At 45.5% G+C, this 15418-nt stretch overlaps 2 protein-coding genes across 6 annotated transcripts in view; one reads left to right on the plus strand and one right to left on the minus strand.

Annotated features, from left to right (window-relative positions):
• LOC100380696 (fibronectin) overlaps window positions 1-5631 on the plus strand; it is a 31857-nt gene extending 26226 nt beyond the window's left edge. For 4 of the 5 annotated variants that reach the window (XM_045699244.2, XM_045699247.2, XM_045699246.2 and 1 more), the window contains 12 exons: window positions 1-110; window positions 246-333; window positions 433-612; window positions 931-1212; window positions 1396-1485; window positions 2073-2518; window positions 2846-2984; window positions 3199-3363; window positions 3583-3708; window positions 4351-4457; window positions 4582-4683; window positions 4801-5631. The exon at window positions 1-110 is cut by the window's left edge and continues 78 nt beyond it. In XM_045699244.2, the coding sequence (XP_045555200.2) occupies window positions 1-110; window positions 246-333; window positions 433-612; window positions 931-1212; window positions 1396-1485; window positions 2073-2518; window positions 2846-2984; window positions 3199-3363; window positions 3583-3708; window positions 4351-4457; window positions 4582-4683; window positions 4801-4890 (1925 nt within the window). In that variant the 3' untranslated portion in view covers window positions 4891-5631. The remainder of the gene's footprint in view (window positions 111-245; window positions 334-432; window positions 613-930; window positions 1213-1395; window positions 1486-2072; window positions 2519-2845; window positions 2985-3198; window positions 3364-3582; window positions 3709-4350; window positions 4458-4581; window positions 4684-4800) is intronic. The other variant, XM_045699249.2, reaches the window with a different exon arrangement.
• A 1432-nt stretch (window positions 5632-7063) lies between these two features.
• Window positions 7064-14351, minus strand: LOC106575709 (bifunctional purine biosynthesis protein ATIC). The gene is made up of 14 exons (XM_082963596.1): window positions 14199-14351; window positions 13740-13866; window positions 12796-12939; window positions 11956-12044; window positions 11334-11485; window positions 10134-10290; window positions 9808-9933; window positions 9525-9718; window positions 9362-9451; window positions 9111-9236; window positions 8918-9010; window positions 8559-8741; window positions 8251-8406; window positions 7064-8087 (listed from the first exon to the last, which is right to left on the minus strand). Exons 1-14 carry the CDS (start codon window positions 14266-14268, stop codon window positions 7968-7970), a joined length of 1827 nt encoding a protein of 608 aa, XP_082819722.1. The 5' UTR covers window positions 14269-14351; the 3' UTR covers window positions 7064-7967.
• Between the last annotated feature and the right edge of the window lie 1067 nt (window positions 14352-15418).

The following is a 15418-nucleotide window of genomic DNA, read 5'->3' on the forward strand; positions in this document are numbered from 1 at the left end:
CCGGGCTGTCTGGGTACCGCGTGGTTGTCAACCCCGAGAACAACAACGGACCCACCAAGGAGATGACCATCGCCCCAGACACCACACGCGCCGTGGTCCCAGGACTCATGGTAAATAACAGACTACAGTATTCTGAATGTATGTCATAACTGTGTTCTAGATAAAGATGTCTGCTAAACAGTCTAAATTCAGGTCATGTATTGTCACTGTATTTATGTATCTGTCAACATGTGTTTCCTGTGTAGGTGGCCACTATGTACACAGTGCACGTTTACGCCCTGAAGAACTCTGTGACCAGCCGACCTCTAGAGGGAGAGGTCACCACGCTGGACAGTAAGCAGCTTTCACAGAGTTTTAACTCTACTGGCCACTGGTTTACTCACTGTAAAGTCACCCTCTCTTTCTCCCTCTCCCTTCCTCTCTCTCTCCCAGACATCAGTCCTCCTCGGCGTGTGCGTATCTCTGACGTGAAGGAGTCAGCCATCACGCTGACCTGGCGTGCTAAGGTTGAGACCATCACTGGGTACCTCATCGAAGCTCAGCCCCTCGGCGGCAGCCGCCCCGCCATCAAGAAGACAATCCCCGGAGAGCAGCGCACCTACACCATCACTGGTACTGTACAGTAGACTACATTACCCAGCTATCACCACTCTCATCTACAGTCAACTACATTACCCAGCCACCACCACTCTCATCTACAGTCAACAACATTACCCATCACCACTCTCATCTACAGTAGACTACATCACACAGCTTTCACCACTCTCATCTATAAATGAACTACATTACTTATTATCGCCCCATCTACAGTCAACTACATTATCCATCCTCACTTTTACCTAAACTATCATCGTTATAGTAAACTACATTACCCATGTACAGAGTGAGCTCTTGACTGACTGACAGTGTGTTGTGTTTGATGTCCCTCAGGTCTGGAGCCAGGCACCTCCTACACTATCCACATCTACACCATCAACGGCGATGCACGCAGCGCCCCCTTCACCCTCACGGCCACCACAGCCAAACCAGCGGTGCATTCCCCCACCAACCTCCAGTTCACCTCTCTGACCCCCAACTCCATCTCCTTCAGCTGGGAACCCCCCGCCACGCGCATCACAGGATATTACATCACCTACGAGGAGGCAGGCAGGGCGCAGCCCCGTGAGCTTACCCCCCGGCCCCACGCTGGCCAGAACTACGCCACCATCTCTGGTAAACGTCAAACTCTGCTCTCTCTCTCTCAAGTTGCCCTCTTAAACTCCACCCCTCCTCTTCACCCTCTGAAAGCTCAAGCCTCTCAACCCGTCCAGTTATGGAAAACACCTGAATCGACTCAAATCAACATCTGATTTCCTCCAGCAGAGTTTGATGCTTGATGTTGTTGGATGTTTTCAGGTCTGAGACCAGGCACTGAGTACATCATCAAGATCATCGCTCTTCAGAATGTCCAGAGAAGCACCCCATTGGTGGGCACGGCCAGGACTCGTGAGTACAGTACATACACGCTTTACACTTTACACATACGTCTACATACACACACGGACCAAAACCTGATTTATTTTTTTGTACCTGAATGGTGATGTTACAAAGAAAGGTTTTGGAAGCCTGCATATGTGCTTAGCTGCAGTAGAATATTGTAAGAACAGCCTAGCAACTCATAGACAGAGATTTGGTTTGTAGTCGTGCCAGCATCTGTTACAAACAGCTGTGTCTTTTAAAACAATAATACTGCTCACTCACTTTGAATACCTTTTGAATAAACAAGCGATTCAAAAGGTATTGACGGCAGTGGCAGGCTTTGGAGTAGATATTTGCCCAAACCACGGATACAGGGTCAGATATTCTTCCACTCCCCTTAATGGTTAAAACTAAAACGGGGGTAGGGTAATCTGATCTTAGATCTGTGCTTAGGGGCAACTTCTACCTCAAGTGCAGTGCTTTGCAGTACAGTAGTGGCTCTAGTATGCAGACTTACTGCCACCCCCTGCTGTCGGCGTTATGCTACTGCAGCTCCTCTAACTCCCCACTCCCTCCCTAACTCGCTTGCTTCCTAACCCCTCTCTCCCGGCCAGAACGTGAATCCCTGCTTACACTGCCACTCCCCAACCGCCCCGGAGGCTACGACCACCTGGACGTGCCTGAAGAAAAGGAGAGCCGTGTCCCAACAGTAGTAGGTAACAACGGCCTAGACACCCTGGGGGGCCAGGGCCAGAATGTGGAGTACACTGAGTACAACAACCAGAACCCCCAGGCACCCTATGGGAACGGCCAGACACCCTATGGGAACAGCCAGACACCCCTGGTGTTTGTGCCCCTTCCGGACGCGGAGGGGCGCAGGGTGCCGGTGGTGAGCGTGAACGTGCCTGGTGGCTCTCCCTTTGGTTTTCCAGAGAAGGACACAGGAATCCCTCAGGAGGCCCAGACCCAGACCACCATCGCCTGGAAGCCTTACAAGCAGAGTTCAGAGTACCTGGTGTCCTGCAACCCTCTGACACACACCAACGAGAAGATGTTCCAGGTGAGAGGGCACGGCACACACACACACACACACACACACGCACGCATAAAGACACATCTAAGAGACACTTTATAAATGTAATCTTTATTTAACTAGGCAAGTCAGTTAAGAACAAATTCTTATAATTACGGTCTACACCTCTCATTCCCATTCATCTCTCCCAATCTCTCTATCCTTCCATCTCCTCTCTCTCCCTCCTTCCATCTTTCTCCCTCTCTCCTTCCATCTCTCTCCCTCTCCCTTCTTCCATCTCTCTCCCTCTCTCTCCCTCCTTCCATCTCTCTCCCTCTCTCTCCTTCCATCTCCTCTCTCTCCCTCCTGTCTCAGATGCGTCTGCCTGGTACCTCCACCAGTGCCACTCTGATCGGCCTGACAAGCGGAGCCTCCTACAACGTTATCGTAGAGGCCCTGAAGGGGGCGCTCAAACACAAGATCCTGGAGGAGATTGTCACCGCCGGCAACACCCGTAAGGAACCAGCTGTAACTATGACAACTGATCTAGGATCAGTACTGAAATCTAACCTATAGAATAGATGGCATAAGTGAATCCTGATGTTGTTTTGAGTCATGCTGTTCCACGGTCAGAAAATATAGTTCAGAAAGTTCATAGATAAGCGTTTACTTACACAGCTTTGCCTGTGATTCTGTGGTGAAATTAACCCCCTCTCTTCCTCCTGTAGTGACAGAGGGTTCCACCGGCACAGATAAGGACTCGTGCTACGACACCTTCACAGCCACCTACCATGACGTAGGGACCGAGTGGGAGCGCATGTCTGAGACGGGCTTCAAGCTGTGGTGCAGGTGTCTGGGACTAGGCAGTGGACACTTCCGATGTGACTCCTCTAGTGAGTATTTAACTACCTCTTCAATTCAATGCAATTTAAGAAATGATATTGATCCCTTGCCACCTGATTGGCTGGGTGGAATGGTTGCCATATTGGTTACACCAATCCGATCTAGGGGCTGGGAGACAGTGTCGGATGTTATGCAATAGGTCTGACCTTTTTTTTGTTCTTTCTCCCCTTTTATCTCCCCCCTCTCTGTCGCTTCCTGTCCATCACCAGAGTGGTGTCATGATGGAGGTAACAACTACCGTATCGGGGAGAAATGGGAGCGCCAGGAGGAGAAGGGCCCCATGATGAGCTGCACCTGCCTGGGCAACGGGAAGGGAGAGTTCAAGTGTGAACCACGTAAGTAGCACTTTATCATCAGTCACCACCCACGCCTTGTTTGGATATTAAAGGAAGAATCCAGAACTTCTGTCTTTTCTGGCAGCATGTCAGAATACAACACAGTATAGTTCCAATGTCTGCCTGTGTGACCTCATCAATGTCTGCCTGTGTGACCTCACCAATGTCTGCCTGCGTGACCTCACCAATGTCTGCCTGCGAGTCCTCATCAATGTCTGCCTGCGAGACCTCATCAATGTCTGCCTGCGAGACCTCATCAATGTCAGCCTGTGTGACCTCATCAATGTCTGCCTGCGAGACCTCATCAATGTCTGCCTGCGAGACCTCATCAATGTCAGCCTGTGTGACCTCATCAATGTCTGCCTGCGAGACCTCATCAATGTCTGCCTGTGTGACCTCACCAATGTCTGCCTGCGAGACCTCATCAATGTCTGCCTGCGAGACCTCATCAATGTCAGCCTGTGTGACCTCATCAATGTCTGCCTGCAAGATCTCATCAATGTCAGCCTGCGAGACCTCATCAATGTCAGCCTGTGTGACCTCATCAATGTCTGCCTGCGAGACCTCATCAATGTCAGCCTGTGTGACCTCCTCCATGTCTGCCTGTGTGTGTGATTCCCTCTCCTGCGTGTGTGTTTACAGATGAGTCCACCTGCTATGACGATGGGAAGATGTACCAGATTGGTAACCAGTGGCAGAAAGAATACCTGGGAGCCATCTGTACCTGCACCTGCTACGGAGGACAACAGGTCACTTTTACTGGCAATGGCTGTGCTATGTGCTTGTCTTACCTACCTTAGTTGAATGCAACTTGGACAAGAGCACCTGCTGAATGACCAAGGTGTGTAAATGTAATGCTTGTCCTCCTCTCAGGGCTGGCGTTGTGAGAACTGTCGTAGACCAGGTGCTGAGGTTGACTCTAGTCTGCTGCAGCCCGTCCGATACAGAGATCCCACCAACACACTACGCAAAGTGGTGAGTCATAGACTACGCTCTCAAAAGACAACTGAGAACATTTTGGATTAGAACTTGGAATCCCCATGCTGAGGATGGACCCATACTGACCTCTTGTCTGTCTGTCTCCTTCTGCAGAACATCCAGTGCCCCATCGAATGCCTTCGACCTGAACTACTGGCAGACGCACTGGCAGAAGGACACATCCCCCAGAATCCCCTGGAGTAAAAGATAAATCTCCTCTTCCTTACCCATGGTCTGTCAAGTTTCCTTGAAGAGGTTGCCCTGTCCAGTCAGAGACAGACCTGAACTAACACATCAGTGACTTACTGATCAGCTTAACCATATCTAACACACCTACATACTGTAGGTCCATGCCTTCCTAGTCTTAAGAGAACCCCCTGCACACACTCAGAGTCATGGTTAAGTTGTGTCTCTCGTCATTTCCCTTTCAGACACTTAAGAGGTAAAAAGGAACATTCCTTGTGTTCGTGCCTTAGAGATGAAAATCTTCCCCTGTCCCTGAATGTATGTGTTTGCGTGCTTGTTAACAGTTCAGATGTGCTTGTCTTCTACAAATTATACATTTCCAAGACTACCTGTCCAGTATTACTGTTTGTCCTAATCATTTTTTTTTTTTTACTTCTATAAAATCTAAAACCGTCTAAAATCAAAAGCACTGTTTTGAGAGAATGTTGGTGTAGTTGCCATGTCGACAAGTGTTTGAAATCATTTTTCTTTTTCTGTAGCCTCTGTGTAGACAGGGGTAGCACTGCGTGTGTGTGATTGACACTGAGTTGTTGTAATTTTGAAACTCTTTAATGCATTTTATTTATCTCTTTAATCACAGCATTGTTGTGTGAATGTGAGACCTGGGGTGTCTACTTTCTTCTGGTTTTATTTTTGTACTAAAAGGTGCCAAAGTTTGATGGAGATTCCCTTGTTTTGATAAAGTTGAAAAGAACCTCATGAATTGCCTTTGTTTCTTAACTGTTTATACGTAGATTGGCCCACCAGTGCGTCACATAATAAAATAAATTCCCATCAAAATCTGTCAGTATAAACTAGAGATCTGTTTTTTTTGCGTGGGCGGCGTCTAAATCCCTGCAGTGCCTTCAGAATATATTGATACGCCTGGACTTATTCCACATGTTGTGTTATAGCCTGAATTCAACACGGATTAGATAGATGTCTCACCCACCTACACACAAATACCCCAGAACGACAAAGTGAAAACATTTTTTTTTTGTGCTAATTTATTGAAAATTAAATACAGAAATATCTCATTTACATAAGTATTCACACCCCTGAGTCAATATACGTTAGAATCACCTTTGGCAGCGATTTACTAAGTCTCCAAGCGCTTTCCACACATGGATTATACGATATTGGCTCCTTTTTTTATTCTTCAAGCTCTGTCAAGTTGGTTGTTGATCATTGCTGGACAACCATTTGCATCTTGAAATAGATCTTCAAGCAGATTTAATTCAAATCTGTAACTAGGTCACTCAGGAACATTCACTGTCTTCTTTGTTAGCAACTCCAGTGTAGATTTGGCCTTGTGTTTTAGGTTATAGTCCAGCTGAAAGGTGAATTCATCTCCCAGTGTCTGGTGGAAAGCAGACACCCAGGTTTATGATTTTCCCTGTGCTTTAGCTCCAGTCTCCATCCTGAAAACCTCCCCAGTCCTTAATTACAAGCATAACCAGACCATGATGCAGCCACCACTATACTTGAAAATATGCAGTGGTACTCAGTAATGTGTTGGATTTGCCCCAAATATAGCACTTTGTATTCAGGACAAAAAGTTATTGCAGTATTACTGGTGCAAACAGGATGCATATTTTGGAGAAAAAAAATATTCCTGTACAGGCTTCCTTTTCACACCATCAACAATGTTGATCCATCCCCAGTTCTCTTATCACAGCCAATAAACTATTGGAAAGTCCCCATTGACCTTGTGAAATCTGAGCGTTAACCTTCCTCTCCGGCAACAGAGTTAGGAAGGACACCTGTATCTTTGTAGTGACTGGGTGTATTGATACACCATACAAATTGTAATTAAGAACGTCACCATGCTCAAAGGGATATTCAATGTCTTTGAATTGTATTTACCAATAGGTGGCCTTTGCAAAGCCTCCCTGGTCTTTCTGGTTGAATCTGTTGGAAAGTCACTGTGCGACCTTACAGATAATTGTATGTGGGGTACAGAGATGAGGTAGTCATTCAAAAATCATGTTAGGCACCATTATTACACTCAGTAAGTCCATGCCACTGGTGCATATTTTTACTCCTGAACTTACCATAAAGAGGTTGAATACATAGCTTCTTTTAATTAATAAAAATAGTTAAAACAATTCCACGTTATTGTGTGTAGGCCAGTGACAAAAAAAAAACCCACCAATTTAATAAATGTTTAATTCAGGCTGTAACAAAATGTGGGAAAGGTACAGGGGTGTGAATACTTTCTGAAGGCATTGTATGTCAACCATCTGCGGTGGAAGGAGTTCTCCACAAGAGTCACAGGACTTGTCTAAAGGTAACCCATACAAATGAATTAAAGTATGGAGGTAGTTAAGAAAAGGGGTTAAAATCTCCCAAAACATTTGAGCTTAAAAACAATTTCAAACCTAGCTTACATTTGTCTATTATGCGTGGGAATACTTGGGAACAGATTTCTTAGATTAAAATCACTTGGAGCAGATTTCCTAGTGTTTTTACAGTCTTATATCCAACAATAATAAACGATTGGGGGGGGGGGGGGCTGTCTTAGCCATGTGTTACGCAACGCGTTTCTATGAGCGATAGTGAAGGGCAACTTCAAAACTTACAAATATTTGTAGATATTTTTGATACAAAAAAAAACATCCTAGAATTCAAATAGCTAAATGGTCCGACAATCATAAAACAATTCCATGTTAGTGTAGTCAGTCCCTGACTTTCAGCTTAATATTGCTATAACATAAAATAGTGTTTGCATAGTCACACTCCACAGGATTTCTCAAGAAACAGTTTATTTCATGGTGAAACTTGACCTTCCAGACAGTAACGGAGATACAACTATGATTGGAATGTAACGGAATCCGAATGATCCTCAGCATGACTCATGCTGTTTGTGCATGATAACCGTAGGACAGGAATCAGTGTAAAAAAGAAAAAACACTGTTAGTACCTTTGTTGATCACTCTTCTAGAGCAGTTAATGGACCTCCAACACGTAGACACACATAGCTACTTCTAAGTTACTCAGGGCCATAACGGTGTGTGGCGTGTCAGGTTGTGTTGTATGACAGCCACTCCAGGTATTCAGTGGTGGAAGAGTCTCAGGTTGGTGTGCACCAGGGTGATGCCCTGCTCATTACAGGCATTGATCACCACCTCGTCAGCTGTGGACCCGGCCGGGGCAGCAATGTACTCCACACCACTCTACAGAGAGACACCTCAGAATAATCAGTCCATGTGGGCTTCAAACAGAAAAGACCTTGGAAGGTACTAGAAGGCTAGAGACCAACTAAAGAACCAAAAGCAGAAAGTGGGCCATCTTAGACCAGTGAAAAGTTATCATTTAGCAGTGTGGGTGTGTGTTTACCCGTTTGGCGCGGTCCACGTTGTCTCTGAAGGGGAAGAAGGCGTCAGAGCTGAGCGCTACAGCCTGCAGAGAGCTCAGCCAGCTGTTCTTCTCAGTCTCATCCAGAGGCTCTGGGACCTCCTCATACATGGCCTTCCATACTGCCAGGTCAGGACCCTGAACAGAGGACATGGAGTTAGAGAGCAGGACAGACTAATCTGGAATTACAGTAGGAACCTACACAAAACATACAGTAGAACTGTACATCCGACAACAGCCATTTCAGATGTCGTAGAGCACATGTCCCTAATTGACCTCTAACCCCTCACCTCTCCAATGGTGCCGCTGACGTACTGATCGATGGCATTGGCCATCTCTGCCCGCTTCACTCCACTCCTGAACCTCATGCCCAACACCCGCGGGTGGTGCCTCAGCCACCAGTTATCAGCCTTGTCCCCTGCCAGCCGCGTGCAGTGGATACGAGACTGCTGACCCGCACCGATCCCAATCACCTGGTACACAGGGAGAGATGGATTGTGACCCAGAAAAAGCACAGTACATAATTTGAAACATTCAACACTACCTCTGAAAAAGGTAAACAAGGGTATAGGCGACAACTGGAAACTCTGTGCCCAAATACTATTTCAACAGCAACCTCCCATGGCCCCTTCCTCTCCAGGTTGGCTACCTGTCCATCCTTGGCGTAGCAGACAGAGTTGGACTGGGTGTACTTCACTGCAATGCTGGCCACGATCAGGTCACGCAGAGCCTCCACCGACAGCTTAAACAGGACAGACAAGAGGACAGAAGTTCAGAACCTAACATGTCATCAGTGAGCATCTCACACACTATCAAGACACACACAAACCACAAAGACTCACCGCGCCCTTGGAGACGACGTTGCAGAAGAGCTCCTTGTCAATGACAGCACCATTCCTCTTCTGTTTGAGGTGGAGGCCAAAGAGAACTCTGACCTCTGGCTCGTCTGGTTCATAGGCTGGGTCCATCTGAGATTTAGACATTCAGCACCCCCAACCGGTGAGAACATGCAAATGAATTTCAAACTTTGTTTTCTAAGAAAGGCTGCAACATATGATGATCACTAACTGTGCTTTTCCATGTCCAAGCATACCTGGACAACACAGTAGTTTCCATTCTTCTTCTTGGACAGAATCCTGAGGGCCTCCTCTTCATAACCCGGGGCAATGATGCCATCAGAGACCTGAGAATGATAGACGGGGTTTGGAATTGCAGGAAACACACGGGACAGACATACGACACCTGGGAAGCCCTACCTCTCTGGATATGATCTTGGCAGTGGGGACATCACAAACGTCAGACAGAGCGATGAAGTCACCGAAGGAGGACATCCTGTCTGACCCTCTAGCCCGGGCGTAGGCTGTGGCCAGTGGGGTCAGGTCCTTCAGCATGTCATTCACCATACACACCTTGGCCTCCTCATCACTCAGAGGAACACCCACCGCAGCCCCTAGAGAGGGAGAGGACAGCCTAGGTCAATGTTACTGGGATTCCTTGCAATCTTGTTGGCATATGCATTGGAAGCGCTGCATGTCTGACCTGCAGGGCTGACGTGTTTGAAGGAGGTGGCAGCGGGCATGCCCAGGGCACTCTTCAGCTCTCGGACTAGCTGCCAGGCATTCAGGGCATCACAAAGGTTAATGAACCCAGGAGAACCATTTACCACTGACAGAGGCAGAAATGGAATGAGAGAAGGGAGGGTCAATACAGTTAGTCTACCCAGACAGGACAAGGTCCACAAAGTCCCCCTGGACAGTTTCAGGTGAACATATGACACCAATTAAAATGAGGGTTGACAATGTTTCCCCTATTGTAATTTCTGAGACTGTTGGCTACACAATGGGGTGGGGGGGGGTGAAGCCTACCTGTGAGGGGGAGGGTGGGGCGCAGGGTGTAGAGCTGGGCGGGGGCTTGGTGGGGGTTCATGCCGTAGCGCAGGGGCAGCTGGGATACCCCACGGCTGTACTGGCCCCGGAAGTAGTCCGAGATGGCCTCATCATACTGAGCTGTGTGAGTAAAGGCCTGGGAGAGAGAATGAGGACAACTAGATCGCATAAACACCAGGATCATGTTCATTAGGAAGAAAAGGGACTGAAACAGGAAGGGAAAACCTTGATGTCCAATAGGAAATGCACATCTGTTTACCGCTGCAAAATGTTTTTCTATGGTGTGCCCTAATGAACATAGCCCAGGGTAAACAGCTGAACGCGACAGCGTTGTAACCTATTCCATGGTCAAAGCCAACATGGGCTTCTACAGTTTTATCTGAGGCAGCTTGAATACAAAACTATCACTAAGATTTGTAATTCCTTCACAAGGAACATCATGTGCTAAAAGTATCCATTCTACTCCATGTAGTTTCATGTATCAATGTCAAATGCACAAGTACAGTGAAAGTATTGTTGCAAGCTAACCAACAATGCAGTAATCAATAACAATGTAATATTAAAACAACAAGAGAACAAAAGCAATCAAGTAAGCATACTATATAAGTTCCAGTAGCATATTTACAATGTCCAGGGATACTGGCTCAATAGAATACTGTGGGCTGACTTGAACAACATTGCCCCAAGGATAAGAGAGGGCAGCATGGGAGGTAGTGGACTCTGAACTCTACCTCACATTGACCCAACAATCAATTAATATATTTTTGTTTATCTGAATTTTTACGGTGTCCCAATTGTGCTTATTGACTATACAGACTCCATGGTATCTGTGGTCTGTAACTGTACAAATTGATCCTTTTAACAGAGGGTCAATAATCTGTCAAAGACACAGTATGAGGCCTTCCCCAGTTGTCCTGAGATGTCAGATTTGCTACTATTGTAGAATCTCTTAAGACTTCAGTTTTGTCTATGTACAGTTTGGTTCCTGATAGCATCATTTCTCTATCACTCAACATCCTGGCAAACATGTCTAAACAGGAAGGCAGAAGCAGAGCACATGGGAAGTTAAACTAGATTTTACCATTCTCAACTTGTCCAGGAAGTAGATTGATACACAGGTCAAAGGACCATGTAAAAAAAGTCCACTTTCAACCCGTGCTTTCAAGTTGCCATAGTTACCTTCAGGGCCAGGGTCTTGCGGGTGTCCAGGGTGGTGTCTTTGCCCTCGGAACCCTCCATCTCCACAGCGACCAGCTTGTAGTCGGCAGGGTCACACACAATGGTTACGCGGGCGTGGTTCTTGGCCGCTGCTCGGAGCAGGGTAACCCCACCTGAGGACACAGCCAGGGTCAAACAGGGTCATCACCATGGCAACCTAGGGCATTTCAGGTTGAAGAACAGACTTCAGAAAGTAAAATATAGAGCTGGCCTTAAAGGTGCAATATCAATAAATTGCACCACCATTCCCTGGTTGCTAAAATTCTATTCAGTCGCCTAATTTCAGTTTATGTGACAAAACAAGCAAGTATATGGTAGAGAATCATTGAACCATCTAAACCGCTGTGAATTATTGTCCATAACCCCAAATATTGTATTTTCAGCTGTTTGAAGCTGGTGTACAAAACCAAAAGTAAAAGCAGCAAAACTAAACTTCAGAGAAAGCATAGAAATAGTGCACATAGAACAGACCTACCACTTCTTATACTTGCTTTCAATGAGAATGACAGATCTAACTCACAATTCTATGTGAATTTGGTCAGGTGGCACAAAAAAGTTACTGCAGCTTTAACATTCCACTCACCAATATCAATCTGTTCCACTGCGTCTTCCACGGTCACATTAGTGTTGGAGATCGTCTTCACAAACGGGTAAAGGTTACACACCACCACCCTGGTCAAAGACCGGCAAAGGAAAGCAAAACAAGTCAAGAAACAACGCATTTCACTATGTTTTTTCTAACTATCTAGGCAATTTGAAATAATGAGTAGCATGGATGTTTAATCCCCACATTGTGTGTGCCCTAGATGACTCATTGAGAAACAATATCTTAAGAAAAAAGGTCAAGTTTTGACTTTTGTAAATGGGAATGTGTCAATTAAGCAGGTCACATTTTGCAGCCTTTGAACCCAAATTGTTAAACATACGTAGGCTCCATAGAAGAGAATTCATGGGTTATTTCCCGAGGCTGTATGCACTGCTTACTTTCTCCTCAAAGCCAATCATATTCCATGAATGTCAAATTGGCAGCTTAAACAGCCAGATTCCCAGGGATACATTTTTTTTTTTTTAAGTGTCACAAGATCAGATGTGTGCAGATGCAGCAGCATTTGAATTAGCCGGTTATTAGATTAACAACGCATGCTTCTCGAAGTTTCCCCACTTCACAACCTTTCTGCCCTGCATTAGGGCCAAATCTAATAAGTCTTGTGCCCGATCACATGCATTGTATTTTAGGTCTGCTTGTTCACAAAAATACTTTTTCAAAGACCCCTAAAAACCACAGTAAAGCAGTAGTGGCTTTGGAAAGAAGTATAGAAAGGTTGACAGATGGACAAGTCCTACCCTTAAATATTGAGGAAAACAGATCTGATCTTAAGATCAGTGTCTAGAGCCAAATTAAACCCACTTCCCTGTCTCTTACCTGACCAGACTGTAGCCCAGTTTCTCCATGTCAGCCTTGTCCGAAGGAGTGTGCCGGGCCAGGATGCCCCCGTGCACAGCAGGGTGCAGGGTCTTCACCCTCCCACCCAGCATCTCTGGATGGCCAGTCAGCTCAGACACATCCCTGGAACAAAAGGGAGATGGATGTTAGGTGATTCAGAGGCACACATTCTCAATTGCATTTAGATGCTGGGCATGCCGCTCATCTGAAAGGTGGTCAATGATTGCAGAATACTAGATAGGCCTACTCTTTGCAAACAGTAAGGTGACTTAAAGGAATACATTGTTTTCAGCATAACATTGAATCATTTGAGCATTAGCGCAAGGGAATGTTGGTGGCTGAACACTATCAACAAGGATAGATTTATGCTACAGTAGTTTGTGTCGGGGGCTAGGGTCAGTCTCATCTCTCAGCCCTAGGACCATGCCTCAGGTCTACCTGGCCTGATGACTACTTGCTGTCCCCAGTCCACCTGGCCGTGCTGCTGCTCCAGTTTCAACTGTTCTGCCTGTGGCAGCAGGAGTGGTAGTGATACTCTGAATGATCGGCTATGAAAAGCCAACTGACATTTACTCCTGAGGTACTGACCTGTTGCACCCTCGACAACCACTGATTATTATTATTTGATCTATGAACATTTGAACATCTTGGCCATGTTCTGTCATAATCTCCACCCGGCAAAGCCAGAAGAGGACTGGCCACCCCTCATAGCCTGGTTCCTCTCTAGGTTTCTTCCTAGGTTCTGGCCTTTTTAGGGAGTTTTTCCTAGCCACCGGGCTCCTACACCTGCATTGCTTGCTGTTTGGGGTTTTAGGCTGGGTTTCTGTACAGCACTTTGAGATATCAGCTGATGTAAGAAGGGCTTTATAAATACATTTGATTTGAATGAGGCATTGAACATGCATGTAAACGGTTACACCTACCGAACAGCCAGTCCTGCATCGCGCAGGGTTTTGGCGGTGCCACCTGATGCGACGAGTGACAGTCCCACGTTCACCAGCCTTTTGGCAAAGTCCAGAAGTCCAGACTTGTCGGACACACTCAACAGTGCTGTGTGGGTAGAATTAAAAGACAAAACTGTGACAAAGTTGTAGAGATTGATTGAATGACACCACTGTGAAACGAAGCTTGCTTCGGTAAATATGTTGACTCCACTGAGACGTCATCGACAGGTTATTGCTCCTTTGTAGCCACCCGTTGTTAACTAAAATGGAAGCATGTTTTTCGTAGCATGCTAGTTGTAGCTAGCACGACGCAATAAATAATTGGACCACGCAGCATATAGCACTACGCTCAAGTTTATGCTTCAACATAGACTACTCAGTCTCTAAGCTACATTAGCTAAAGCTAGCTAAAATACTTAAAACAAGAAGAAAGTTTACCCAGTTCTGAGCAGGCCATGGTTTTGGATAACGTTCTCTGTCTGGGAATTGGACACGAGACTAGAAGCATGTGTATAGTTGTATCAATTTATGGCAAGATGGGAACTTTGTGAATTGTCAGGACCGCCCCTTTGACCGGTTTTGACTACACGGGATACAGCTTTTGTCAGATGTGACTTTTCGTTGCAGGTTAGGAGAATTTACGCAGCAGGTTAGGAGAATTTACGCAGCAGGTTAGGAGAATTTACGTAGCAGGTTAGAATCAGATTAAGGTTAGAAAATAGAGTTATTGTTTGCTAGCTATGACCCATTTGTACCCCTCACACAACTTCTTCGAGGCCTTCTGCGCAGTAAAATGCAAATTCGCTGACTTCTATCCTTCTGAGTCCCCGTAAAAAACACGTTTTGGAATTGTAATATATATATATATATTTTTTAAACATCAGATAACGGTTTGAGGTGCAAAAAACATGTTACAAAGGAAAAATGTGAACACATATATTGTTTTTTGACTGTATGTGGACTGTAGTGGCCATTAAGACTCGGTTGACAGTAAATATATAAAAAGTTAACATTACAGTAAACATAACAGATTACATTTATTAACCAGCTTGTATTTAGCTCTTATTTAATGTATTTATTACACTGCTCTGAAACTCACCAAACTAAATATTGACCTATTAGAAACGATTTGAATATCGAACTGTTAAAAATGATCATTACACAATTACACCATAACATGTGCTAATTGTGATGGTGGCTATTTTGATAACCAGAAAGAAAAAAAATATCAAGGTGACAAAGAGTAGGCCTATTCTGGGCTTTTCAATGATATCATGTGTGGGACATGATATCATTGAAAAGCCCAGAATGTCCTCTCATATGTACTTCGTGACCTAACACAGTGGCATGTATGGCATTAGAGATACAGACCAAAAACACATGTCCATTTGAGACAAAAATGAATTGCTGGGGATATGACTATGGATCATATAAATGGATCACACAAATGATCTTGACCACATGCCACCACCACACAATTAGGCCAGAGATATTTAGGCTATTTGAAATGATAACAATGTGAGAGTTTAGACTCTCTCGCTCTGCCACTGGAGGGTGAGTTTACACCACTATAGAAGGACCATATGGACAAATAGTGGTGCTATTGATCTGAGAGAACTAAACACACTAAAGTGAATGCCCAGTAGACATCCACCATT

This window comes from Salmo salar, chromosome 17, assembly GCF_965601325.2.
Source record: "Salmo salar chromosome 17, fSalSal1, whole genome shotgun sequence".
Classification (NCBI taxonomy): domain Eukaryota; kingdom Metazoa; phylum Chordata; class Actinopteri; order Salmoniformes; family Salmonidae; genus Salmo; species Salmo salar.

Excerpts from the sequence above, each read along its gene's own strand:
- LOC106575709 (XM_082963596.1), bottom strand. The coding sequence starts at position 14,268 with ATGCTTCTAGTCTCGTGTCCAATTCCCAGACAGAGAACGTTATCCAAA. Across the intron at positions 8,407-8,558 it reads TCAGCGGCACCATTGGAGAG|GGTCCTGACCTGGCAGTATG; the intron begins GTGAGGGGTTAG and ends TCCTCTGTTCAG. Across the intron at positions 8,088-8,250 it reads ACGTGGACCGCGCCAAACGG|AGTGGTGTGGAGTACATTGC; the intron begins GTAAACACACAC and ends GTCTCTCTGTAG.